Here is a 26,417-nt window from a genome sequence, read left to right as displayed (position 1 = left end):
TGGTTAAATTTATTCTGACCAAGTTTTTATTTATTTATTTATTTTTTAAATTAAGCATTGGTCTCCCATAGTAGCATACATTTAAATCATGATAAACACAAAACCACACATATAGCACCTCAATACCATGGTATAAATATAACTATATGATTTTAGGTTGCCTATTTGTATGAAAAACTGTCTAAAAACATTCAGCATAAATGCACACATGCTATAGCTTAATCAAATACATACTACAATTATATACCATTACACCTTTAATTTTGGCTTTAAACTAGTTTAAATCACTGAGTCATTTGTGTTCATCGGTGAATTCAAGTGCTTCACACTGGATCTCACAGCGCTGCTTAATGCTTGCGTGATCGAGTAAATGCATCTGCTCTAGTGAGCTCGCGCCACGCTGCAGTTTGAACTTTGATCCGAGCGGATAAACGGTCCGTGTGGCACGATTCAAATGAGTCGCGCTTTTTCGTTCCGCTTTTGGCGCATAAACATTATATCGAACATTTATCGAACTCTTCATATCGGTTTATCAAGGAAAATATATCGCGATAAATATCGTTATCGAATTATCGCCCAGCCCTAAAATCTATTTAAAAATGTAAGATTTTTGTTTGTGCAGCATTTTGTCCAAATCCACCTGTAGCATAAATACCTTATCAGAAATGGAAACTGCTTTGTCATAGATGTTTAAAGGAGTGATCTAGGGGTGTGAGTGCCAGCAAGTAGTGCAAAGGCAAAGCATAATGATTAGACTAAATAAGACATCCATTCTGAGTCAGTCATGAGATTTCAAAGATAAATGACATGATATGAAAGGTCTCTCCATATGCAGCAGACAGCGGCTCCCTGATGGTCTGGATTCAACTGCAATCAACACCAGCGCCCATCCTCCCTAACCTTGAACCCTGACCTCCGTCCTCCCCTTTCACATATGTTAACACACTGATAATATTGTGCTGTCCTGCCTCCCCTCCTTCCCTCCCTCCTCACCCTCTCTTCCCCTCCCCTCCACCCCCCATCTCCCCCACATAGACTCTCTCTGGAGATAATGACCATCCTCTGTCGCTGTGAGAATATCGAAACTTCGGAGGGTGTCCCCTTGGATGTGACAGGGGTCGCTCAGGTAATCACACTGAATGAAACAAGCCAACCTAATGAGACAGTGAGAACAATTTCAAGCGCTCAGGATGTGAAGAGCGGTGGCCTGGTTCCATTTCCTAAGTTACACACATACACATGCTCTCACGCTCTCTTCCACACTCTTGTGTTGGTCTTCCTCTGCAGTGAAGGAGAGCAAGTCATCTCTCACTATCCTTGTCTGGAGTTTGGCTACGCAGCGCTCATGGCTCATGTAACTAATGTCTCACGTCAGCCTGTTTTGACTGTTGAGTCTGTAATGGATGACGAATGTATCAAACGGGCTTTCGGGAATATTATGGGTTGGGAAATCCAAAGGATGCCATTACAGCCCACGGTTAAAACACCTGATTTGTGCTGACCAAGTGGTTGTGTCTTTGTATTTTCACCCTACAGATTCATTTTGTGTTTGTGTTTACCTTCACGTCTTTCTTTAATCCCACCTTCTTTCCTGTTTTCACGCCGCTTGACATTCTTCCCGTAGATCATAGCCAACTTTTTTGGTTTGTTTCCCTTTTTGCGTTTTCCACAGGATAACCCTTGAGATTATGACCCTGCAACCCAAGTGTGAGGATGTAGAGACAGCGGAGGGGGTAGCTATTACTGTCACAGGTGTGGCACAGGTAAACCACCTTACCTCACCTAACCTCAGCTCCAAATGCCACTTTCAGGTTTGCCAGACTGGTTTCAGACCCAGCACCCCTTTATCATTCTTTTTCCTCTCATTTCCTTTCCTTCCCTTCTTTTCTGGTCTCTGAATTTGACCCCCCCCCTCAGGGATGAACAGTGCCAATCATAGTAGGTTTACCAGACTGAAGGTCACTGGTTTGTGCTTGACATGATGAACTGTTGGGAAAACTGGAAAAGTTGTGGGTACTTACTAAATGCTCATTTACTGCTATTTTGGGGGAAAGCGTTTTCTGTTAAAAAACAAAACAAAAAACATAACAATTTACAAGAATGGCTCTGTTCCAGTGAGATGTCTTGGTGTATATACTGCCTACGTAGGCTGAAACGTAACTCTTATACAGTAAGTGACTTTAATCACTAGATGCAACCCAGGATGTTGTACGTCCTCAGACTCTGAATTATGCCTTTCTATGGCAACACTATTAAAGCCTAAATGAAGGTATAGTTCACCCAAAAATGAACATCGTTCCAAACCCATAAGACTTTTGTTCATCTTTGGAACACAAATTAAGATATTTTTGATGAATTCTGAGAGCTTTCTGACCCTCCGTAGATGGCAATGGAACTACCACATTCAAGGCCTAGAAAGGTAGTAAGGACATAGTTAAAGTAGTGACAATTTGTGACAATTTCTTCAATGATTTCTTCTCTTCCGGGTCAGTTTCTGCCGCCATTCACGAGAGTACCACGATGCATACATGTGCATTCCTCTACTTGTAAACAATGCTCAGTGCATCCGGGTTCTACGTCAGAATGCCGGCTCCGGCGTCAGCAGCACCACACGCATTCATCGTGGTACTCTCGTGAATAACGGCAGAGACTGACTGGAAGAGAAGAAATTGTTGAAGAAAGTAGGGCTGTCAAAATGGCTGGAAAACTAAATTCGAATTTTGTACTTAAATATGATCAAAATTCGAATTATATTTTAATTTAAAATTCATAATTTCAGTTAGGGTGAAGAAAAGCTTTTGACTTCTCTCCTGAGGCCACAAGAGGGCGCATCGAGCAAAATATTACTAATGCACGTTTATTCAGTAAGATAACATGACTGTGAAAAAAAGTGCATAATGTTTATAAACCATATATAATTAATTAAGTTGCTTAAACAACTATAAACAAAACAGCATCATGTATGTATGCATAGTTTAATAGAAAGGGCGGAAAGCCAATCACACAGAGTACATTTTTCATTTAAAAACATGAGATGCAGTGAGATGGGGGAAAAACCAGCCAAAAAGTCGATATATATGTTTTTTTAAAAGTTAAACCTACATTAATTTTACATGGCTTTCTAAACACGCGGCTCTTTTGTGCGAGATGCGAGTGCAACAGTGATAGATGTCCCTCTAGAAAATGCATGAAATATGCTTTCTGTGTAAACAGCTTGGTTTCAGTTTTGACGTAAACAAGATTTTCTCCGCATTGATGTTCTCTTTTTCCGCAATATTTTCGAAAAATCAGCAGCAGCGCCGCATCTAGTGGCTTCAACTGGATAGTCTAACAAAAACATTATAATGCAACGACACTTACATCGTCATCGCATCTCGTGCGCCACTGATAAGGCTGTCTGACGCACACCTAAAATTTGAATGCAACGTTTTTGCATTCGAATGTGGATTTTTCTTTTAAATTCAACGAATATTCGAAATTCGAATTTTTTTTGACAGCCCTAGAAGAAAGTCGTTACTTTTGTTTTCTCTGAGCACAAAAAGTATTCTTGTAGCTTCATAAAATTAAGGTTGAACCACTGATGTCACATGGACTATTTTAACGATGTCCTTACTATTTCTCTGGGCCTTGAACGTGTCACGTTACACTGCTGTCTATGCAGGGTCAGAAAGCTCTTGGATTTCATTAAAAATATCTTAATTTGTTTTCAGAAGATGAATGAAGGTCTTGCTTGTTTGGAACGACATGAGGATGAGTAATTAATGACAGACTATTCAATTTGGGTGAACTATCCCTTTAAGTCATCAATAAACAAAACTACAATACAGCAACTAACAAATGCCTTATTAATGAAGTTAAAATTTATTTAGCAGGATATTAGATTAAGACATTAACAGTAGTCAATTATGAGAATTATTATACAGAAGTTTTATGAAATAACTACATTTTACCACTGTAGCCATCGCCATTCAAATGTTTTCTCATGACATTACAATGGTCAGGTGGTAAAAGTTGTAACTCTTAGAAAATTCAGAGTTTACAAGTTGTAATTACAAGTTCTACAAGGACATTAAAGAGATAGTTCACCCAAAAATGAAAATGTGATGTTTATCTGCTTACCCCCAGGGCATCCAAGATGTAGGTGACTTTGTTTCTTCAGTAGAACACAAACGGAGATTTTTAACTCCAGCCGTTGCAGTCTATCAGTTGTATAATGCATGGCAATGGTAACAAAATCTATGAGAGTAAAAAAAAACATGCACAGACAAATCCAAATTAAACCCTGCGGCTCGTGACGCACATTGATGTCCTAAGACACGAAACGATCGGTTTGTGCGAGAAACCGAACAGTATTTATATCATATAAATCATTTCATTTACCTCTAATACACCAGCAGATAAACATCACATTTTCATTTTGGGTGAACTATCCCTTTAATGCTTTTTAAGTCTAAAATTCAAAATCTCATAATTACTTTAATTCACCTACTCGTATTGGGAGTGCCTTATAATGCCGCAAACTATAGGTTTTAGAACAGAGCCAATATGTTGCCACATTCTGTGACCTTCATGTTATTGAAGTGTAGATGTTACAGATGTTTTTAATTGTTTTCTTTTTTCAAGCATCTAAAAGCTTTTCTCGAACAGACAAAAGGAATCTGGATGAAATTATATGCTGATTAGTTTCATTCTTTGATTTCTTTACCTTGACAGTTTTTTGATTGCTCTTGTTTGTCAGTGTGCCAAAACTTGCAGTGTGTAACTGAACTCACATGTTTGCTCTAATGAACATTTCTCTGCTCTTTTGAAAACTCAACTTCAAGAGGAAATACCAATTTCCACTATGGTTACAACTGAGCATTTTGCATTACCTGTGTTGCAAGATCTTTAATTTCAGTTCTCAAAGCCTGATTCTTTTATTCAAGTGTTATTTTCTCTCTGTGAATACTTAGTCTGGTGTGAACAATGAGAGCATTATAACTCAAAGAGGCAGTCCAACTATTACAGGGCATTTATTTCTGGTAGTCGCATGTGATTGGATGAGGAACTTAAACAAGACATTCCACAATTCAGTCTGCATAGAGGCTTGAGCTCAAGGTCTCTCCGTAGAGAGACTGTATGATTACATTTGTCTACTGTATCAAAACAGTGAATGTTTTTCAATAAAAATGAGTCTAATATACTGCTTTGCCCTGCATGTTATACCTAGGGGTGTAATTTGGACATTTCATCATTATATTTATTCTCTTAGCCAGTAATACAATATTTGCTGATACCTCAAAACATACCACATTATGATTTAAAACAGTGAACTTTATGAAAATTGCAAATTCTGTAGTTCAATTGGGGCATCCACATAAAAAAATACTGAATATTAAAATAATGGGGGGGGGGGGTCAAGTTGCACATCTGTCATCTGATCGTTGGCTTGTCCAATGAGATACGCACTGACAACAGTCAAGAAAGTTTTTCAGTCTTTCAGTCAGTGCTCTAAAATGTGCACATCTAGTTATCCCCATATTGATTTATTATGTGTTGTATCATATTGTTAGTCTCTCATTTGATTGATTGCATCAATCCGTATCAATTTATCATTACGTCCCTAGTTATACCCCCTCAGTTTTAGAGCAACTGTGGGAAGTCTGTCTCATGTGTTTTGTAAATTGAGGCCTTGCAGCTGTTGAACTAATGGACCCACTTATCTGTTGGCCACCCAGTCCTCTGCAATATCCTCCTCCTTGAGTCTGTTTTCTATTATGAATCAATCCTCAGATATGTTCACCAACAAACAAAGATACAGATACAGATAACAGTAGCACTGTGGGTTTGAGTTGTGTTTTTTTTTCTGAGTTCAAGATAACTTTGTTTTCTTAACAACCTGGAAAGCTTCAAGAAGAGAACGTCTTTTTTTTTTATCCTAGAACACATTTTCAGTCTTGCCCTACTTTCGTTTTTACTATGTTGCATGATTGCACGATTGCTGTGGTTTCCCATGAGCGCAACATGTGAATGGTTCTTTTTGTTTTAGTTTGGGGGAAATTGTTGTCACCAGTGCACACAGCCTTCATTTGAATGCTTGTTAAAGCATGGCTCCCCATGTTGACTGTAAATGCTACAACATTCCATTGTTACTGACATTTTTGATTTACATGTCTGTCCTGAATGACTGCTGGTTCTGAAATAACTCAATTAGACTCCATTAATGATTAAACTCTGTACTATTGATCTTTTACACTGGACTATCAAGACTGTTCACACCAAAGTATTCAGCAGAAAAATGTGTCTGTTCAGACCAATTTTAGAAAAGCAGAAATGCCCTGGTTTTGTGTAACAGCAGCAGCTTTGGGCATGTAACCAAAAGTACAAAGGTTATTGGTTGGCCAGTTTTCTTCGCCATGCGATCGAAATTATCATCTCTACATGAAAATGTTAAAATGTTTATTGCATCAAATTTTTGCACTGAATATTAATCTTTGTGTGAACTGTCCTTCATTCTGAGAAATACTAAAAATGTAATTTCAGAATTTATATTTGGAAATATGGTTCCAGACCTGGAACATTTATCTGGAGCATCAGCCATACTAGACCAACCATCACCAGATGCCAACTCCTGTGGAGTCATTTGAGATTCATTTTACGGCTAATGTTTTCCCCCACCCACATTAGTGGCAACATTCTGCTGTGTATTGAATTGCTGGTAATATACCACATCTTTAACTGTTTGATGACTGCTCGGCTATGGGATGGATGCACAAACACACTCTTGCCAGAGTTCACCTTTGACACTGCACTGAAATCAGCTTTCGTCATAATCACGTACTGCTGAAATAACCAGGCCACATGCAGATTTTTTTCAGCTCTGAAAAAAAAAAGTTTTTTATGTTTAAATGGGAAGCTGATTGTAGTTCAATAGAGAGGGGCGGCTTCTAGCCCAAACTTTAAACCTACAAAAACTCACCCCTCTCTTTCTGATGCATGATTTCATTCTCCTTTCCTTTTCACAGCCATGGAGAGAGATTGTTTTAAAATGTGTCTCATAGACTCATAACTGGTGAAGGGGTGGAAAATCCAGACCTTGGGTTTGCACATTGGTTGCATTAGAAATGCCTCTCGGTTATTCCTGACGTTATTTTATTTTTATTTTTTACTTTATTTTGCATGCAGACATGGACATTTAGACCCATTTTTTTGAGTTCGTTCTCCCATCAGGTTTGGTTTTACCACCCTTTACATTAATTGTAAATTCCATTAAAGGGATAGTTCAACCAAAAATGAAAATTCTGTTATTAAATACTCACCCTCATGTCGTTCCAAACCCGCAAGACCTTTGTTCTCATGCGTGGCACTCTCGTGTGTATGCGTGTTGAAGACTGACACGGAAGAGAAGAAATTGTTGAATAAAGTCATTATTTTTGTTTTCTTTGTGTACAAAAAGTATTCTTGTAGCTTCATAAAATTAAGGTTGAACGACTGATGTCACATGGGCTATTTTAACAATGTCATTACTACCTTTCTGGGCCATGAACGTGTTAGTTGTGTTGCTGTCTATGCAGGGTCAGAAAGCTTTTGGATTTCATCAAAAATGTCCGAAGAAGAACGAAGGTCTTACGGTTTTGGAACGACATGAGGGTAATTAATGACAGAATTTTCATTTTTGGGTGAACTATCCCTTTAATTCATACTAGGGCTGGGTGTTATAGATACAAATGTCTCTATTTTCTTAGCTTTTTGATAATACTGTGTATATCTCAATTTTTATACATTTAATCACTCTGACTTGCACTCTACATTAAAAACTCAATGAACAAATAATTACAAAAAGCAATATTCACAATATTACTTTAATTTTACATCTATGTAAATGAATGAATCTTAAATATATTGTAAATGTTCTATATATATATATATATATATATATCGCTCAGCCCTTCACTCTGCCTGAATGTAATGAGACATTTGGTCTCTTTAAACATTTTATTTCATATTCTTTTACATACTGATTTGCAAGCTTTTGCATGTAAATTCAACATGGCATAAATACTGACTGAAGCATGTCCCTCATTCAACCACAACCTCAGTTATACACAACATCCATCAGATTTGATTGTGCTTAATGTCTTTCCCTCACACCTGCAAAATATGCTTTTAGATGTGTCAAACTGCAAGTGTTGATCTAATATTATATATAAGATGCTAGAAGATTCTGAGTGTCTCTGAAACATTTTTGCTGTATTATATAACAATTCATAACCATAAATGTGTACAGTAACACAACGGCCGTCTGTTCTACTGTCTGAGAGCATGGTATAGAGCTCTAGGTGTCAATGGCATGCTGTAATCCAGTGCATGTGTTCTGCTACCAGGTGAAGGTCATGACTGACAATGAGTTGCTGGGTTATGCCTGTGAACAGTTCCTGGGCAAGACCGTGGCAGAGATTAAAAGTGTCATTCTGCAGACACTGGAAGGTCACCTGCGCTCTATTCTGGGTGAGTGACGCCTGACACTTGTGTCCATCTCAAATGCCACTCTCTTACCTTCACTGTGAAGAGTTCAGACAGTGTGCACAGTTAATGTTAGATCGAAGTTCTTGCCAGATGAGCAACATGACCAGCAACCACTCTTTCAACAGATATCTCAAAGTTTGAGACATTATGTGGTTAAAAGCTTCCTCTGCTTTCACACTGCATTTAGAAAATGTATATATCCTTTATAATGACAAACTCCAATCAATTTCCAATCAAACATCATGACTTCATCATGACATTCACATCCTCACAATCTCATTTGCCTTTAATTACAGGGACTCTGACGGTGGAGCAGATCTACCAGGATAGGGATCAGTTTGCCAAGCTGGTGAGGGAGGTGGCGGCACCTGATGTGGGCAGGATGGGCATTGAGATCCTAAGCTTTACTATCAAGGTGTGCTTACATTTATATGGATAGAGTTTCTGTTTTATTTTGCTTTTATATTTGTGTTTTCGACAATCAGTCAGTGTCTTTCAAATCCATTGCAGTTGTCAGGGTGAAAATGTTATTGGTTTTCTCCCATCAGGATGTGTATGATAAGGTGGACTATTTGAGCTCCTTGGGGAAATCCCAGACTGCTGCTGTTCAGAGAGATGCTGACATTGGTGTGGCTGAAGCAGAGAGAGACGCTGGAATCAGGGTGAGCTGACGAAATGAAAGACTCACTTTCCATGCATATAGAACAAAATAGAGTCTGAAACTCTTAGAAAATTGAAATACATAATTTGGGAAAAGAAAAAAAAACCTTTGCAGATAAATGGTCAAGTGAAAATATTTATCATCAGGATGTCAAAACAAGTTTTATGTTCATTTTGTTAGAATATAGAACATTCCGATTAGAATAACTTTGGACATAGCTGAAAAAATAAAAAGAGAACTTGAAAAATTTGGTGTCATTCTGCAAGGACACATTAAATTGACCAAAAGTGACAGTAAAGACTTGCGTTGTTATAAAAAAAGATTTCTTTAACAAATGAATGCTTTTCTTTTGAACTTCGTATTCATTAAAGAAACCTGAAAAAATGCATCACGGTTTCAACACAAATATTAAGCAACAAAGCTGTTTTCAGCATTTATAGAAATGATAAATGTTTCTTGAGCACTAAATCAGCATATTAGAATGATTTCTGAAGGACTGTGTGACACTGGAGTAATGGCTGCTGATAATTCAGCTTTGTCATCAAAGGAATAAATTACATTTTAAAATATTTTACAATAAAAACACTCATTTTGAATTTTAATAATATTTTACTATTTTACTGTATTTTTGATCAAATAAAGGCAGACTTGGTAAGAATAAGAGGAATCTTTCAAAAACATAAATCTTACCAACCCCAAACCTTTGAAGAATGGTATACAGTATATACAGTTTAAAATCCTTTTGTCATAAACACGAAGTAAACATCAAAATTAAATGACAAATTTTGATAAAAGTTCCAAAACCAAAATTAAGATTTCACCTAGTACAGGGCTGGCCAGTTTAAGACCAAATGTTGATTTTTTTTTTTTGGTAATTAAAATGAACTTACAATTGTTTTGACCACAGTTGCTAAAATATGAATTCAGCAGACTGACACCAAAAATCTTCAAATGTTGATTTTTTTTTTTTTGGTAATTAAAATGAACTTACAATTGTTTTGACCACAGTTGCTAAAATATGAATTCAGCAGATTGAGACCAAAAATCTTAGGGCAGCAAATTTGATTTTAATCCAAAAAAAAAACAAAAAACTGGGAAATGTGAAAAAGCAAGTGGTGTGGAACTTTTTTTCTTAAATTAGGAAGCAGAATGTAAGAAGGAGATGATGGATGTTAAATTCCAAGCCGATACAAGAATGGCAGACTCAAAGAGAGAGCTGGAGATGCAGAAGGCTGCCTTCAATCAAGAAGTGAACACAAAGGTAGAGCTAAGTTATTCCTCTGGTTATTTTAATACTGCAGATGCACTGGTAAATTAATCATGTGACACCCAAAACACAACATATTTAATCATTCTTTCCTTCACTTATTTCAGAAAGCTGAGGCGCAATTGGCCTATGAGCTTCAGGCAGCCAAGGAGCAGCAGAAGATCAGACTGGAGGAGATTGAGATCGAGGTGGTTCAGAGGAAGAAGCAGATCACCATTGAGGAGAAAGAGATCCTCAGGACAGATAAAGAGCTGATCGCCACCGTGAGGAGACCAGCTGAGGCTGAAGCCTACAAAATGCAGCAGCTCGCAGAGGCACAGAAGTGAGTAACACGAGTGAGAGGGAATTAGTGAGTTTTATATCTAAAATTGGTATATTTAGTTTAAGGGAGCCAGATAAGAAAGGCAAGAACAAAGGCCTCATGAAGTCATTCTGTCTTCTGCTCCTCTCTGTCAGGATAAAGAAGGTGTTGACGGCACAGGCTGAAGCGGAGAAGATCAAGCGTATTGGAGAAGCAGAGGCCGGCTCCATTGAGGCTGTGGGTAAAGCCGAAGCAGAGAAGATGAGGCTCAAAGCTGAGGCCTATCAGCAGTACGGAGAGGCTGCAAAGACTGCCCTCGTCCTGGAGGCTCTGCCAAAGGTGTGTGGAAGTCTGGGAACTTCTGAACAAATTTGATTACAGTAATTACAGATGCAGTGTGTTTCAGTTTTTTATTTTTCTCTTAACTTTGATCAGACCTCTCCAACACTACCAGTAGTTAAATAAGTTTAAGCTGAGTGTGTTTTCATTGTGTTAACATGTCAGTGAATTTGTATCATCACAGATTGCTGAACAGGTGGCAGCACCCTTACGTCGTACCAATGAGATTGTGATCCTGAGCGGCGACGGTGGCCGTGTTACTGGGGAAGTGAATCGTCTGTTAGCTGAACTACCTGTTTCTGTAAACGCCCTCACAGGGGTGGATCTGTCCAAGGTGAATACATGTAAACTACTGATCAAACGTTTAAAATGAAGGCTGCATTGATTTGATCAAAAATAGAACTGTAATATTATGAAATATACTATTACAAACATATCTGTTTTCTATTGAAATATATTTAAAAATGTAATTCATTCCTGTGATGACAAAGCTGAATGTTCAGCAGTCATTATTCCAGTCTTTAGTGTCTATTAATCCTAATTTAATGTGTCCACACAGAATAAAAGTATTCATTTTTACTGATCGCAAACTTTAAAATGTTAGTGTAGGCTCTCATTTAATATGGTCATAAAAAAACCTCATACGTAATTATAAAAAATAATAAGCATAGTGCTGTTTAGCATGTTATATATCAAACCTGATTATTTTTTGACATTAGTATTTTTTTCAGAGGTAGAAGAGAATTAGGGAATGAATAACCACCAGGATCAAGTAAAATATATTATGTTTTGTCAGTATAAACATGTAAATAAATGTGTTGTTTCTCTACAGATCCCTTTGCTTCAGAAAATGACCAATCCTCAAGCTTGAACACGCTCCTTTGACTCTGCTGCCTTTCTGACACTCCCATATTGATTGCCTTGAAAAGAAACAAGCTGTTTTCTTTTTACAGAAACGAGGAATTTATATTTTAGACCCCTGGTGCCTTACCTCTGCAGGACCAGAATCTCGTCACTTATATCCTTTTTTGTCTGTTTTTTTGCCTCTTTTGTTGAAACAACATACCTCAATTATAGTTATTTTGTTAATCGCAGAACTGTATCATAAAATTCACTAGTGGGCAGCTGCAGATGTGTGTGTGTATGTAGTGATTTAGAAGACAAGGAAGTATTTCCATTTGAATTGGTAGCTAAGGTTGTATTCACAGTTACGTTTATGCAATGTATGAAGATATATAGAAGTATAGTGTAGAAGAGCCATTAGGTTTGTTACAGCATGTTTATTGGATTGATCAACTGGGCCTTTGAAATCATTCATCATTGTGAAGACATTTCTGTTCAGGTCAAATAGTGACACAGTAGTGAGGAGAACTGACTTTTAGTTTATCTAACCAATACGTTTAGACATAGGTTCATTTGTAAACATCTGTTTTGTATAGTTCAAACAGGAAGCACTGTAGTCATTTTTTAAAGTAGGATGAAAACAATCTTTTTTTTTTTTTTTACTTTGCTTTTAGGGTTGTAGGTCAAACCACGCGTTCACTGTGCAGTCGTTCATCTAAAACTTACGCCATGTGATTCATAATCATATCTGTATGTATATTCTTTGAGAATGTTTTGCCTATTTTTGGATAATAAGTAGTGGTCCAAATGCATTTTTACTGACACCCCAAGCAAAGGCAAAAGTATCTTTATTTTTTCATTGCAGAAAACCTCCGATATAATTTACCTCATCCAATGTTTATGCAGACGATAAAGCTTTGGTCCTCTTCTGTTGGCTGCAAGTAAGATTTTATGACTGCAGCCAAACTGACAGTACAGAACCCAGTGCACTTTTTTGTCTACTGTTAAATCTACAAATTTGGAGAGTGATACTGTGCATTTTTAGTTGAGCATCTACCATGTTCATAGTTTCCTTGAAGATACTCTGTGCCTTACAGAGTTTTCCCCATATTGAATAACTTCAGTTATTTTTTTAATTCAGTGATGCAGCTTGATTATAACAGGTCTTCTTCCTCTTTTTTTATGTTTTAACCGCAATATTTTAAATAATGTCACATGTATTCTGTTCCTAAAGTGCTAATTATCATCATTCAGATAATGTGAGAGCTCTGTCAAGTATATGTCAATTAACTCTGCTTCAACTGTTTTTTCCCCATTGAGAGTGACTATATTTTAGTGTTTTGTTGTCTTCTGGTTTTCAGCTTGCTATTGTGTTATGAAAATACAAATCAATTTGCCAAACATCAGTAGGTCAAACAGTATATCTGCATTTATTTTACATTGCTGCTGAATCAGAAATGATTGGGTTTTTTGCTCATTGGTAATCAGATGCGAAATGAAAAGTTTTTGTTTTGTTTTTTTACAGTTCACTTTGGCAAAAGTATTTGTGAAACAATGTTCTGTTTGTCAGAAACAAGTTCATTAAAATTGATGTTCAATTTTCATTCTTCAAAATGAAGTGTGTTTGTTATTTTACATCAATATCTGTTTCAGCTGGGAAAAAGGTAACTGTGCTTTAAAAATGTAGCCATTGTTTATAAGATGTTGCATACTTTTAAAATCAACTTCAGGCTTCGAATACTTTTCTATGTTCTTGTTTCTGAGCTGAGTGTGTTTGTTCTAGAGTTGTGTGATATTTCCATCACGAACAATCACATACTGAGAATGTGTTGTATAGCAGTGCATATAGTTAATGCCTATAACTTGTTGTAGAATGAATATACAATATATGTATCTAATAAGAAATCTGTTTCTGATCAGTCAATAAATTCATCTTGATTTGACTTTTTTGCGTGTCAAATATTTGCTGTTTTACACTAGACTGAAAGATGCACAGCAGTGTCAGTAGAGTCTATGCTGTTTGTAAAGGCAACTTTACATTGCTAAGAAAAGTTATAGTTGTGATGACTTTTTTAAAAAATGCAAACTTAACCCAGAACTCTGTATTTAGGTTTAATGTAAAATATGAAACCCACACAGGGTCAAAAATTTGAATAGAAACAGCAAAAGTGTGGTCTGCAGAATTACTTGAAGTCAATTACAACTCTGAATGGTTTCATGTTGACTTTAGACGTTTAGCAGTTTAAAGTTCAGACAGACAGTAACCGACTAAACATAAATATGGACATTAGTGACAACTAACCACCTCATATCCCGCTGAAAATATTTACATTCTTTTGTTGGGAAGCCCTCAGTGTTCAACTTGAATCTGCTTTGTAAACTACTAATGCAGTGCAGGAAATGAGCAACAAAATGAGGCATAATTCAATGATGACTGAAAAACTTCATTTCCCAGGCTGCTGTTCACAGTAATATTCAGTTTGTGGTCTGGCACTGACATAGTCCATCTGTGATCTGTGTTCAGTCTGGCTGCTCAGCATGCTGTTTAATGTGAACTGCTGATCGATGTATTCCTGCAGCGCTGGATAAATCTGCGGACGCAGCTCTCGGTCTGAGCCACGGAGGTACTGCTCAGGTTGGGGGGGATTTTGCAGGACCTTCCCCGATGGTCCTGAGGCTAAAGCTCGAAAATGGATCCTGTTGAGGATGTCAGTGAGGGGCCTCAGATTAGCATAGTCAGAGCCTGGGGTCATCTCCAGGTTCCTCAGAGCACTTTCAGGGAGTTGCATCCGGCTCAGTTTGGGAGGCAGAGGGAGGGGCAGCTCCATGTCAGGACATTGTCGTGAGGGATGTGGAGGGGTCTGAAAATAAGGCTGGAGCTGGATGATGGATCTGCCTGGGGTTTGAGAAGCTGGGCTGCAGTGGTGATGGTGCTGCTGAGGGTTTAGAGGGCTGCTGAGGTTGGTGTCTCCTGTGGAGGACTGGACACAGAAGCTCTGGGCCACGGGCAAAGCTGCACACAGACTATGGAGGCTGGAGGGTCTGGCTTCTCTGGGACTTGGAAAAAAATTCACAGCATTATTTTGAGACAAAACTCTCAAGTCTGTATTTCGCTGTTGTCTAGAAAGTGATCTTGATGGATACAAACGTGTCACTTTTCAGTGCCGTTACAAATCAAAGAAATTCTATGGTTTAACATTTGAAAACAAATAAATTAAGAGTTTTACTTGTAATTTTACTCTTGTTCTGTAAAAGAACATTATTAAATACATTATTTGACAGTACAATAGTATTATTACTACAGTAATACATTTCGTTCATATATTAATTTGTTTCTTTTTTTTAATTTTGTTCAAAAGGAATATTTTGTAATAATAATAATCAGTAGTAATAGTATTTTGGAGGACAATGCCTTTAGTTATCAAAAACAAAATGTAAGCTTTGTCTAAAAAGTAATAAACTGAGAAAAAATTTAATCTCCAGAGATCCAAATGTGTCACTATTCAGCAAAAATTGCAGCATTCAAACTAGGTTTTAGGCCAAAATAAAAGCTCTGTAGCTTAACATTTGAAAGCAAAGAAATAAAAAATTACTTTTAATTTTATTCATGTTCTGTAAAATGAAATTATTTTTATTATTTATTTATTTTTAATTTTACAGTACAATAGTATTATTACTACAGTAATATTTTAAATATTCTTCATAGGGTATTATGAAGAATATATACCCCCCCCCCCAATATTGCCATGCTAAAATTGAAATATTTTGTAATAATAATAATCAGTAGTAATAGTATTTTGGAGGACAATGCCTTTAGTTATCAAAAACAAAATGTAAGCTTTGTCTAAAAAGTAATAAACTGAGAAAAAATTTAATCTCCAGAGATCCAAATGTGTCACTATTCAGCAAAAATTGCAGCATTCAAACTAGGTTTTAGGCCAAAATAAAAGCTCTGTAGCTTAACATTTGAAAGCAAAGAAATAAAAAATTACTTTTAATTTTATTCATGTTCTGTAAAATGAAATTATTTTTATTATTTATTTATTTTTAATTTTACAGTACAATAGTATTATTACTACAGTAATATTTTAAATATTCTTCATAGGGTATTATGAAGAATATATACCCCCCCCCCAATATTGCCATGCTAAAATTGACAGTAAATCCCCATTTGAATAAAAATCAATCTTGATAAAAATTTCTTCCATAGAGGGCTCTTACCCTAGAAAAAAAAGTAATATATATATATATATATATAAAAAAAAACATTTATTTCATACTAAGTATAGTTCAAATCTATTAACATATTTACTGACATATCGCTCATGACATATCATCGATATAAAAATTGTAATTAAACTTTATTCTGCATATCACTTGTGCGCAATGCACATTTCTTAATATTAAGCCTAAAATGTGTTTTAATATCACTACTGATGAGGATTGCATGATCTTTGTATAATATTGGTCTTTAAAATCAAGATTTAAATCATCATTTAAAGTGTACCTGAAGTGTACTTGCAATAGTTCCACTTTAGCACATTCAAATATACTTCAGTATTTCTTTAGTTAGACTTCAACACTACTTCTGCACAAAATTAGTTGTTCCAATTTAGCAGACTTAAAGTATACCAGTTTAGTATACCAAAAGTACAATTGCGGGATATTTTTATTAAGTGCATAAATATGTAAATGTAAACTTAGCATGAAATAAATGCATTCCAAATAAGTCTTGGGCTGTAGGGTGATATGGCTGTGGCGTACATAATATGTGTGTGTATACTGTAAGAAAAATATATAATATTTATATATTAAATATATTTATATATAATATAAAATATAAGAATATGAATACATAAATGTAAATATTTTTAAAATATATACTGTATGTGTGTATTTATATATATATACATAAATATACACAGTACACATACATATATAATGTAAACAAAAACTTTTATTTTGGATGCGATTAATCGCGATTAATCATTTGACAGCACAAATTCCAAATACATTTTAGTAAATTTCATTTTCACTAGGCTACCTTTGTCACCTTTTTTCACCCCTGATAAGTTTGCATCCCTGAATTTCTAAGATTAATTGTAATACTTCAGTCTAGAGCAAGAATTAATATTTTCCAGCAGAACTGTGGCATAATAGTATGGTTTGATTATAATGTGATATTCACTGCATCACAAAAATTCCCAGGCAGAATCAGAGCCAGACTCACCTGTTCAGGTGTCTGTTACTGAGGCTGAGAATGGTGTGTGTCTGATGGGGTGAAGGTCCTCCAGCAGTGCTGGGGTTTATGAAGGCTGATATGAAAGGGTTGGGGGTGACCGAGGAAGCCACTTCTGAAGAATTCAGTGTTCTTCTGCAGTCAACAGAGCTGGACACGGTCACATCCACTTCCTCATCCTTCTGTGGCTGTCCTACTGTTTGTGGACAGAAGAAGAAATACACGATTTAGAAAAAGAAAAAAAGCTAATTAAGAGGTAAATAAAATATAGGGCACATAAAGGTGACCCTCATGATTGAGGTTAAAAGTCCCCTTCTGCTGCCCTCTGCTGGGCACCAGGTCATAGCACCAGAAACAAGAAGCGACACTGGTGCATATAATGTGAAGCTACATTGAATATTATTATTATTATTCTCTTGGGAAATCATACCATGGTCATTTGATGTCAGATCCTGTTTGGCCTGTCCAACGGAATCCGGGGTCTCTTGGCTCTCTTTTTCTCTAAACCTAAGAAGGAGAAATTATAAAGGTTATATTAACTGAAAATATCAGAATTAATTATTAGAGTTGGAGGTTCAACAGTCAGGAAAGGAAACATTATGTAAATTCTATTAAATATAGTTTGATTTGCCATTAGGAATGATGAAAATCTTGCTCCTTTACCTACTACATGGTTGAAAAAAATTATAATTATTCACAAAAAATAAAAAAAATCAGCCCTGGTGTCATGTGCTGTAAAGGAGATATTTGTAAGTGACATTTTCTGAATTAAAGAAAGAAAATTATGAAAATCACTTCTTTTTGTGGTGACCTAATAATTCTCTCTAACTGAACTGAGCTAATTAATTATTTCTAATGAAGCGTCTCTCACCTTTTCCTGTTCAGCCCATTGTCACGAAAGCCTTTAGCAAAGGGGTTGTTGTCAATCTTGAGTTTTGTGATCTGTGTTGAGGAAGAGAAACAAACAGTCCCATCGGCAAAAACCACAGACATGCCAGGCAAAGAGCATAAATCATGCAGAATAGTTTAATAAAACATAATAAATCAAGAGAGAGAAACAAACATCAACTTTTACTTAAATGTTTTGCTGATATTTTGTGAGAATACTGGGTTTTGCATATTTTGCACACTACAGTATACTGGGTACTAGATTCTACTATTATAGACATTTTAATTGACCTTTTTATCCTCATGAATTTGACCCACTAGGTGGCAGTGCAACTCTAATGAAAAGTATCTTTGAAGGCCAGCTTTGAAAGTCCTATATTTCTATACAGTTATTCATCTCATGTGAAATGTCTGTCCTCACCTCTTGGTTCTGGTAGGCTGTGACAGCTTTAAAAGCAGCTTCAGGGAAGGTGAAGCGCAGGTAACCGCCAGAGTTGTGAGGGTTACAGGGGTCTGGAGATTGGACAATGTGTAGACGGGGCTGGTATTTGTGCATGGAGTGGACAACCACCTAATGAACATAGAGAGAAATAGATGTATCAACGGTAAAAAACAAAAATACAATTAAAAATTGTGATCCCCAAAACAGAAAGCATCTCTTAGAAATCTTTCAACCGATACACTTTCCCCATTTCTAAAATCTTACCAGGCCATTAGAGTTGAGGGTGTTGTTGGTCAGTTTGAGCTTGTGAAAGGAGATTGGATACTGCATCCATTTCTCTCCAGGTGCAGGAGAGTCTGGATGGATGAAGAACCGATTGGGCAGGTGTGGATCAGTTGAACCATTCACTTCCCAACGGTCCTTATTCCACTGTAACAATATAAGAGCATATGAATAGTCATGAAGACTACAACAATTAATCACTACTCATTTAAGCAGATTCATTTTTAGGTATTTAGTTTTATTGTTCTTAAGTTCCAAAAATATTCACACATTTATGAGGTTTGCAGCATTATAACATCCCTATACCCATCTGGAGCTGAAAGTATGACGTGTATCAGTTAAAAAATATTGACATAAAAGGGATAGTTCACCCAAAAATGAAAATTCTGTTCAACCCTTTATAAGTTTATTTATATTTTAAATATTTTAATTTATATTTTAAATATATTTAGAATTTTTTTTTTCTCCATACTATGAAAGTCAATGGGGACCAACAACTGTTTGGTTACCCATATTCTTCAAAATCTCTTTTGTGCTCAACAGAAAAAAGAAACTTATACAGATCTGAACTATCCATTTCAGGAATAAAACAGGGAGAGTGCCATATTATAATGTATAAGCAGAGGAAAACTAGTTAAATAGTAAACTACTGTTGTAGTATATATGGTTCAAAATGGATTGGGAAAGATTTTTTAAATGTTTTTAAAAGACGTTTCTTATGAAGTCTTACCAAGGATGCATTATTTGCATTATTTGACCAGAAAAAAATAAATAAAAAGAGTAAAAACAGTAATATTGTAAAATATTATTACAATATAAAATTAGTATTTATAAATATCATTACTGCAGTCTTTAGTGTTCCATGACATGACATTATTGTCATCAATGTTGTCATCAAAACTAATAAAAAAAAAACGATTTTCGCAAAAACCGTCATGCAGTTTCAGGTTTCGTTGATGAAAGTTCAAAAGAACAACATTTATTTGAAATAGAAATCTTTTGTAAAATACAAAAATAAAAATAAAAAATTTGCTGTCATTATTGATCAACTGAATAAAATATATATTTTTTTTTAAAATTGTACTGACCCCAAACTTTTGAATGCTAGTGTACGTGTGTGTTTGTGAGGGAAGTTGGAGGGGGATGAAGTGAGTAAGTGTGTATGTGCTATAAGGGAGGGGTGGAGGGGAGGTACCTTGTACTTGTGGTTATCAAAAGGCACCATGTCCATTATCACCACATACTTGACTTTTGGATTTAGTCCCGTCACTGTTACTTTGCAGCTGGGAAACATCCGCCTGAAATAAATGTACAACGGAAACACATCATAACAATTAGCCATCACATATTAGACAATGCCTTCCATAATGTGCTTTCTGATTTGTAACACTTTCAAGATTATGAACTATTCAGCTAAATGAACAGTACACTGAATGCACGTAACAAAGATTTATTGCACTATAATAAGGGTCAATTCCAACACAATTCAATTATATATTTGTTATATCATCATGTATTATAAACAAGACTTTTAGTCATTTTAAACCACTGTAGGTGCATACCTTCCAGATTTAGTAATCAGCATCTCTGTGCCCATACTGCTGAATTTGTCCCAAAGCTCTCGATCTTGCAGGGATACATGCACTGGCAGTGAGGTCAGTTCAGCTTCAGGACTGTTCATCCTGCTATTGAGGCCATGTTGAGTGCGGAAAATGGGTTCCTTACAGTCTACTAATCGATAACAGAATAATTTCAGATTTTCATATGTACAACACTGGCTCTCAAGAATGACACTTGTTTATTATTAGAGAACCCTCCCTTTAGTCAGTTTGAGGGTTCTCCCTCTTTTGACAACTCACAGTAATCAATAAAAAAAAAAAAACAACAACAACAAATAAACCTGAAATTGAATTTTAAACTAAAAAAAAACACATGAGAGACGTAAAAAACAGTCCTACCTTGTGGATAATATCCATAATTATTAGCCAAATAATTCATTTGGTAAGGTAAGTCCAGCACAGGCCGTTCCTCTGGGAGATACATGACCATGAGACTGGAGCAACAAACTAAAGTGACTTGTCCAGAGGTTTGTAGCAAGCCAATGACTTGCTAGGACTATCCTTAGGATGCTACCTTTCCATAACATCAAAGAGGACCGAGGTATGTATGTGCACTTCTGTCAAAACATCAGTCTCGTCTTTGATCTGCCTCTTTGTCTCTCCCAGTTCCTAGTTTGTGCTCCAGCTTGCCCACAAAGGTGTGTAGAAACAACAATCTCTGGATCTGGGGGAAGGGGGGTTTGCATCTGACATTAGAGGCCAAGGGTTCCCTAACACTTCCTCCAAACCCATACAGACACACACACACATATAGGTGTTAATCACCCCAGCAGTTTGTCCACTCATTACTGCAGGAAGTATTTGCCACTATTTATTGGCTCTTGGCCAAACTGTCAAAGTCCAGCAGATAATTTCTAATCTTAAATATTAAAACTGTGCATTAAATCTGGTTTCATGTCATTTGCTAAGGGCTTTCTCTGTCAAAACATCCTCTGAGTTAGGCCAAGACAGAATAATCCTGGACAGCAGTAAGTGTAGTTTTATACTGGTTTTGAATATGTTTAAGAGGTTAAACACATCTAATAATCTTAGCAAACACTTCTAAGTTTCTCAAGCAATCAAGGCCTTCAGACAGTGAAATTTTGTTAGCAAAAAAGGTCCATTGATGTATGACACAAAAGTAAAATGAAGTAGCTTTCTGTTGACCAATGCAGCCAATCCATGTGATCAGCTTGAACCCCTGCATTGGGAAATCTTTTGCCTTCATGTGAAATTCCCAATCATGTGAATAACTATTAAAATGACTGGATCACATTTATCACTGTTCACAGAAATTGATCCAGTCATTTTAACCGTATGATTAAATGTAACCGCACATTTAATCTAAAACGTATTTTAATCTGACAACCTTTCAGTCTAAACTATTTAAAGTAAGGCAGTAATGTTCAACATGAAAGTAGCCAACATCAAATTCATCAGTCGTGTTCATACTCTTTCCCTCCCTGAAATAGCAGTTATTTTCCTATGAGAAAGAATTAGCACATCTAGTACAAGAATCTTCAACATTGGGTCCACCAATTACTGTTTGAGCTCCAACTAATTTTGAAAATGAATAAATAAGAGTAAAAATAAGTTAATGTTTCATTGTCCCACCAGCAGTGTTGAGGAGTAACTAGTTACATGTAATGGAATTACGTTATTAAATTAGAAAATAAATGTAACTGTAATCTGTTATTAGTTTACAGTTACATTTCAGTAACTGTAGATCTCAAAGTAAATAGAGGCGCTAAAGTCTTGATTTTGTGGTGGTTGCGCTTTATAATTAAAAGATTATCATCTTAATTAAAGTGAAGAAGGATTCTGAAAGTCTGACTCTTTGTCTCTCCCAGTTCCTAGTTTGTGCTCCAGCTTGCCCACAAAGGTGTGTAGAAACAACAATCTCTGGATCTGGGGGAAGGGGGGTTTGCATCTGACATTAGAGGCCAAGGGTTCCCTAACACTTCCTCCAAACCCATACAGACACACACACACATATAGGTGTTAATCACCCCAGCAGTTTGTCCACTCATTACTGCAGGAAGTATTTGCCACTATTTATTGGCTCTTGGCCAAACTGTCAAAGTCCAGCAGATAATTTCTAATCTTAAATATTAAAACTGTGCATTAAATCTGGTTTCATGTCATTTGCTAAGGGCTTTCTCTGTCAAAACATCCTCTGAGTTAGGCCAAGACAGAATAATCCTGGACAGCAGTAAGTGTAGTTTTATACTGGTTTTGAATATGTTTAAGAGGTTAAACACATCTAATAATCTTAGCAAACACTTCTAAGTTTCTCAAGCAATCAAGGCCTTCAGACAGTGAAATTTTGTTAGCAAAAAAGGTCCATTGATGTATGACACAAAAGTAAAATGAAGTAGCTTTCTGTTGACCAATGCAGCCAATCCATGTGATCAGCTTGAACCCCTGCATTGGGAAATCTTTTGCCTTCATGTGAAATTCCCAATCATGTGAATAACTATTAAAATGACTGGATCACATTTATCACTGTTCACAGAAATTGATCCAGTCATTTTAACCGTATGATTAAATGTAACCGCACATTTAATCTAAAACGTATTTTAATCTGACAACCTTTCAGTCTAAACTATTTAAAGTAAGGCAGTAATGTTCAACATGAAAGTAGCCAACATCAAATTCATCAGTCGTGTTCATACTCTTTCCCTCCCTGAAATAGCAGTTATTTTCCTATGAGAAAGAATTAGCACATCTAGTACAAGAATCTTCAACATTGGGTCCACCAATTACTGTTTGAGCTCCAACTAATTTTGAAAATGAATAAATAAGAGTAAAAATAAGTTAATGTTTCATTGTCCCACCAGCAGTGTTGAGGAGTAACTAGTTACATGTAATGGAATTACGTTATTAAATTAGAAAATAAATGTAACTGTAATCTGTTATTAGTTTACAGTTACATTTCAGTAACTGTAGATCTCAAAGTAAATAGAGGCGCTAAAGTCTTGATTTTGTGGTGGTTGCGCTTTATAATTAAAAGATTATCATCTTAATTAAAGTGAAGAAGGATTCTGAAAGTCTGACAGTAATCAGTGTTGAGCGCTTCTGTAAGGTTAACCCGGCCTGCTTTAAATGTTTCAAAATGATTAACAGTTGAAAACATTCATTAGAAATTTAGAAAAGCAATCAAAAAGTAATGAAATGTAATCAGATACATTACTTTAATAAAGTAATTGAAATAGTTACACTACTTATTACATTTTAAATAGGATAACTTGTAATCTGTAACCTATTACATTTCCAAAGTAACCTTCCCAAGACTGCCCAGTAGCATTTTTCATAGAAATTTAAATACAAGAAAATTAAAATTAAATGTGCACATATTTGTCTCTTTAAATCAATATAAATTGAGGGGGGTGGGGTGAATATCCAGCACTCTCTTCACCTTCAAAACCACGACTGAGGTGAGACTCTTGAGCAAGGCACCGAGCCCCCAACTGCTCCCCGGGCGCCGCAGCATTGGCTGGCCACTGCTCCGGGTGTGTGTTCACAGTGTGTGTGTGTGTGTGTATGTTCACTGCTGTGTCTGTGCACTTGGATGGGTTAAATGCAGAGCACAAATTCAGAGTATGGGACACCATACTTGGCCACACGTCACTTCACTTTATGCCAGCACTCAACAACTATTAAGTTTAGATGATCCCAAATCAGTTAGATCAGGTGACTACTTGTGTTTCATAAGAGCTCTAAAGGGCAGTTTCCAGTTCCCTTCATGTCTGGCCACAGCGATCTCTTTTCTGCGAAATCATCACAAATGAACAGAAATGTCCATTTATTTGGGTGGCAGATAAGGTGTCAGAGGCTTGCTACATGCTGGTGCAACTCAGATAGGCCACAATCTTGTTTTTATCTGCTAACATGGCCTAAGCAGTCACAAACACCCCCAACCCCACCCTAACCGGGAGTCTGTCTCCTGAGTAACCGCGGGGGGGCTACTCCCATGTTAGCCAATAGACCTTTAACATCCAGATGCTGAGGACAACTACAGATGTAGAATCAAGTTAATTTGTCACAACTCACACATGGGTATGAGAACAGACACCCAGAGGTGATTTCATCGGTAGTCAATCAACAACTGGCCACCATAATCCGTGAATTTGGCATCTGTTTATGCATTTGCAGCATAATGTCATGAAATCCATTTCAGCGATTTAAATCTTGTATAGAAATTGAATAAAACGTTGTCCTTTAGTAATACGTTTTTGCAAACCCCTCATACAGCCTCAAGATGCACTTTTCTCCTGTGGTATTATTAACTACTTATGCAGGTTTTAGTATGTGTAATTTGGAATCTTATTGTAATATGCACTTTTGGCTATAGATAAAAGCTAAAGAAACTAATATGACTAATATGATGTCTTTGGATCTTTCAACCAACTTTTTTTGGTAAAATTTCAAGTTTATTCCAAGGGTGGGAGAGTTTGGGTGTGGGCTCACACTCGCGTGAGAGCGAGACCCGATGCTAAGTAACTGTTCAGGGTCTGATATAGGGAACCATTCTGATTGGTCAGCAGACTGAAGGGCAAAGACATGATAAGGATGGAACAGCCTTTGTGTCATCATATGCAAATGAGCAGCGTGCATTAAAACTCACGAGCAAGGGAGCAATGTTTACGATCGCTTAACGGCATGGAGACGACAGACTTGTGAAAACAAAAGTGAGAAGACGGGTAAAGGTGACAGATGAAGCCAATTAAATTGTTTTTCAACACTTACTGCAGGAGTACTGAAGACACAGATCTAAAGGTGAGTGTGTCGGCCGGTGACTATGAACTACAGGACGGCAGCTGCTCTTCCTTTTAGATGAAAAGTCCCATGTGAGGGATCTTCCACAGGTGTGATCATCTGAAGAGTTGGGAAGAGTTTCTACAGGAAAACCTTTTGGAAACATAAATGAATCTAACAATTTAGACCACGTTGAATTGATAATGATGCAACAGATCTGGAAAACTATACAGTTTCTGGAAATTGCTTTGGAACATTTGAAACATTGACAAGTCAAATATCATTTTAGTTCTTTAAAAATAGGCTGACAATGTTCTAGATCACAGAAAATGTTAAAAATAGTAGATGTGAATGTTCAGTGGATTTCCAAAGTGAAGGCGTTTCATAAGTCTTGACCTCTAGACAGGATATCATTGTATACTGTAAGTTCATTATTGAGACACTACAGTATAGATGATGTACTTATCCAGGGGGTCAACACGACCTCCAACTGTTTCCTGCGGACCCGCAAACATTGTGACAGAGAGTGGCGGTGAAACCGTTACCATTACTAAGTTTAGTAATGGTAAGGGTTCTGCTGCCTTCTCTCAAAAATCATCTGGATATGATGGGACTTCAGAGCAACGGATGGCGCAGTCAAAATCAGATGAGTGAACGGATGGACAAAAATACCAGAAAGACCAATGTTAAGCAGATTTGAAATTCTGAATCATTTGTATTCTATACAACTTTATAGCCTATAATGTGTTATATGAGATTGCCATTGTGTAATTTAAATAAATGATCACTGAATTGAAATTAACAATTTTTCTTGTTTTGTTTCATTATTTGCAATTATTTTTACAGAATCTACTTTTAACTATCATTTTACAGAGAAAGGCAGCATCTGCGGTTGGTAAAATACTTACTTGTACTTTTAGGAGCCAAAGACCTGATTAATAAGAATCTTTGCTTTAACTTTAATGAACTTACAATTAACTGATACAGACAATGGAATAAAAGTAATGGCCAGTATAAGGATATAGAGAAAGAACCAGGGACATATCATTGCTTTAGGCCAGCTAGAGGTATAAGCATATCATTCTTCATGGAGTTCTACTGCAACTTTGAAACTCACTTTAGCAGCAGGTTAACTGCACTTTCCATTCCAAAGGTTATCCAACCCTCTAGGGTCTAGGCAGTGGAACTTTAAATGGGTTTTTACATTAAACCGGCAGTTTACATTATTTACGTTTTAGTTTTACAAAAAAAATTACATTACATATATATATATATATATATATATATATATGAG

At 36.3% G+C, this 26,417-nt stretch overlaps 2 protein-coding genes across 4 annotated transcripts in view; one reads left to right on the top strand and one right to left on the bottom strand.

The window, feature by feature from the left end:
* Nucleotides 1-13,249, top strand: part of LOC107746832 (flotillin-2a) — a 31,839-nt gene extending 18,590 nt beyond the window's left edge. Inside the window, exons 1-10 of one of the 3 annotated variants that reach the window (XM_016561155.1) lie at nt 1,056-1,126; nt 1,673-1,763; nt 8,364-8,487; nt 8,802-8,920; nt 9,054-9,167; nt 10,308-10,427; nt 10,541-10,755; nt 10,890-11,073; nt 11,258-11,407; nt 11,906-13,249. In XM_016561155.1, coding sequence (XP_016416641.1) covers nt 1,689-1,763; nt 8,364-8,487; nt 8,802-8,920; nt 9,054-9,167; nt 10,308-10,427; nt 10,541-10,755; nt 10,890-11,073; nt 11,258-11,407; nt 11,906-11,944 — 1,140 coding nt within the window. In that variant the 5' untranslated portion in view covers nt 1,056-1,126; nt 1,673-1,688 and the 3' untranslated portion in view covers nt 11,945-13,249. Of the gene's footprint in view, nt 1-1,035; nt 1,127-1,672; nt 1,764-8,363; nt 8,488-8,801; nt 8,921-9,053; nt 9,168-10,307; nt 10,428-10,540; nt 10,756-10,889; nt 11,074-11,257; nt 11,408-11,905 lie in introns of those variants that run through there. The other 2 variants (XM_016561153.1, XM_016561154.1) reach the window with 2 other exon arrangements.
* Nucleotides 13,250-14,091: 842 nt separating this feature from the next.
* On the bottom strand, nt 14,092-20,867 carry tbx16l (T-box transcription factor 16, like). Its single transcript, XM_016561152.1, has 9 exons — nt 20,726-20,867; nt 20,330-20,495; nt 19,963-20,065; nt 18,750-18,914; nt 18,465-18,614; nt 18,027-18,097; nt 17,586-17,662; nt 17,147-17,351; nt 14,092-14,973 (listed from the first exon to the last, which is right to left on the bottom strand). The coding sequence occupies exons 1-9, from the start codon at nt 20,814-20,816 to the stop codon at nt 14,361-14,363; spliced, it is 1,641 nt and encodes a 546-aa protein (XP_016416638.1). The 5' UTR covers nt 20,817-20,867; the 3' UTR covers nt 14,092-14,360.
* Nucleotides 20,868-26,417: the final 5,550 nt, after the last annotated feature.

This window comes from Sinocyclocheilus rhinocerous, unplaced genomic scaffold (genome assembly GCF_001515625.1).
Source record: "Sinocyclocheilus rhinocerous isolate Xijiao unplaced genomic scaffold, SAMN03320098_v1.1 scaffold468, whole genome shotgun sequence".
Lineage (NCBI taxonomy): Eukaryota > Metazoa > Chordata > Actinopteri > Cypriniformes > Cyprinidae > Sinocyclocheilus > Sinocyclocheilus rhinocerous.
Note: the sequence above shows the minus strand (reverse complement) of the source record. Positions and strands in the feature narration are given on the sequence as shown.

Coding starts and splice junctions, on each gene's coding strand:
- tbx16l (XM_016561152.1), bottom strand. CDS start 20,816: ATGGTCATGTATCTCCCAGAGGAACGGCCTGTGCTGGACTTACCTTAC. Junction 18,915..19,962: donor TTGATAACCACAAGTACAAG/GTACCTCCCCTC, acceptor ATATTGTTACAG/TGGAATAAGGACCGTTGGGA. Junction 18,615..18,749: donor CCCTCAACTCTAATGGCCTG/GTAAGATTTTAG, acceptor TATGTTCATTAG/GTGGTTGTCCACTCCATGCA.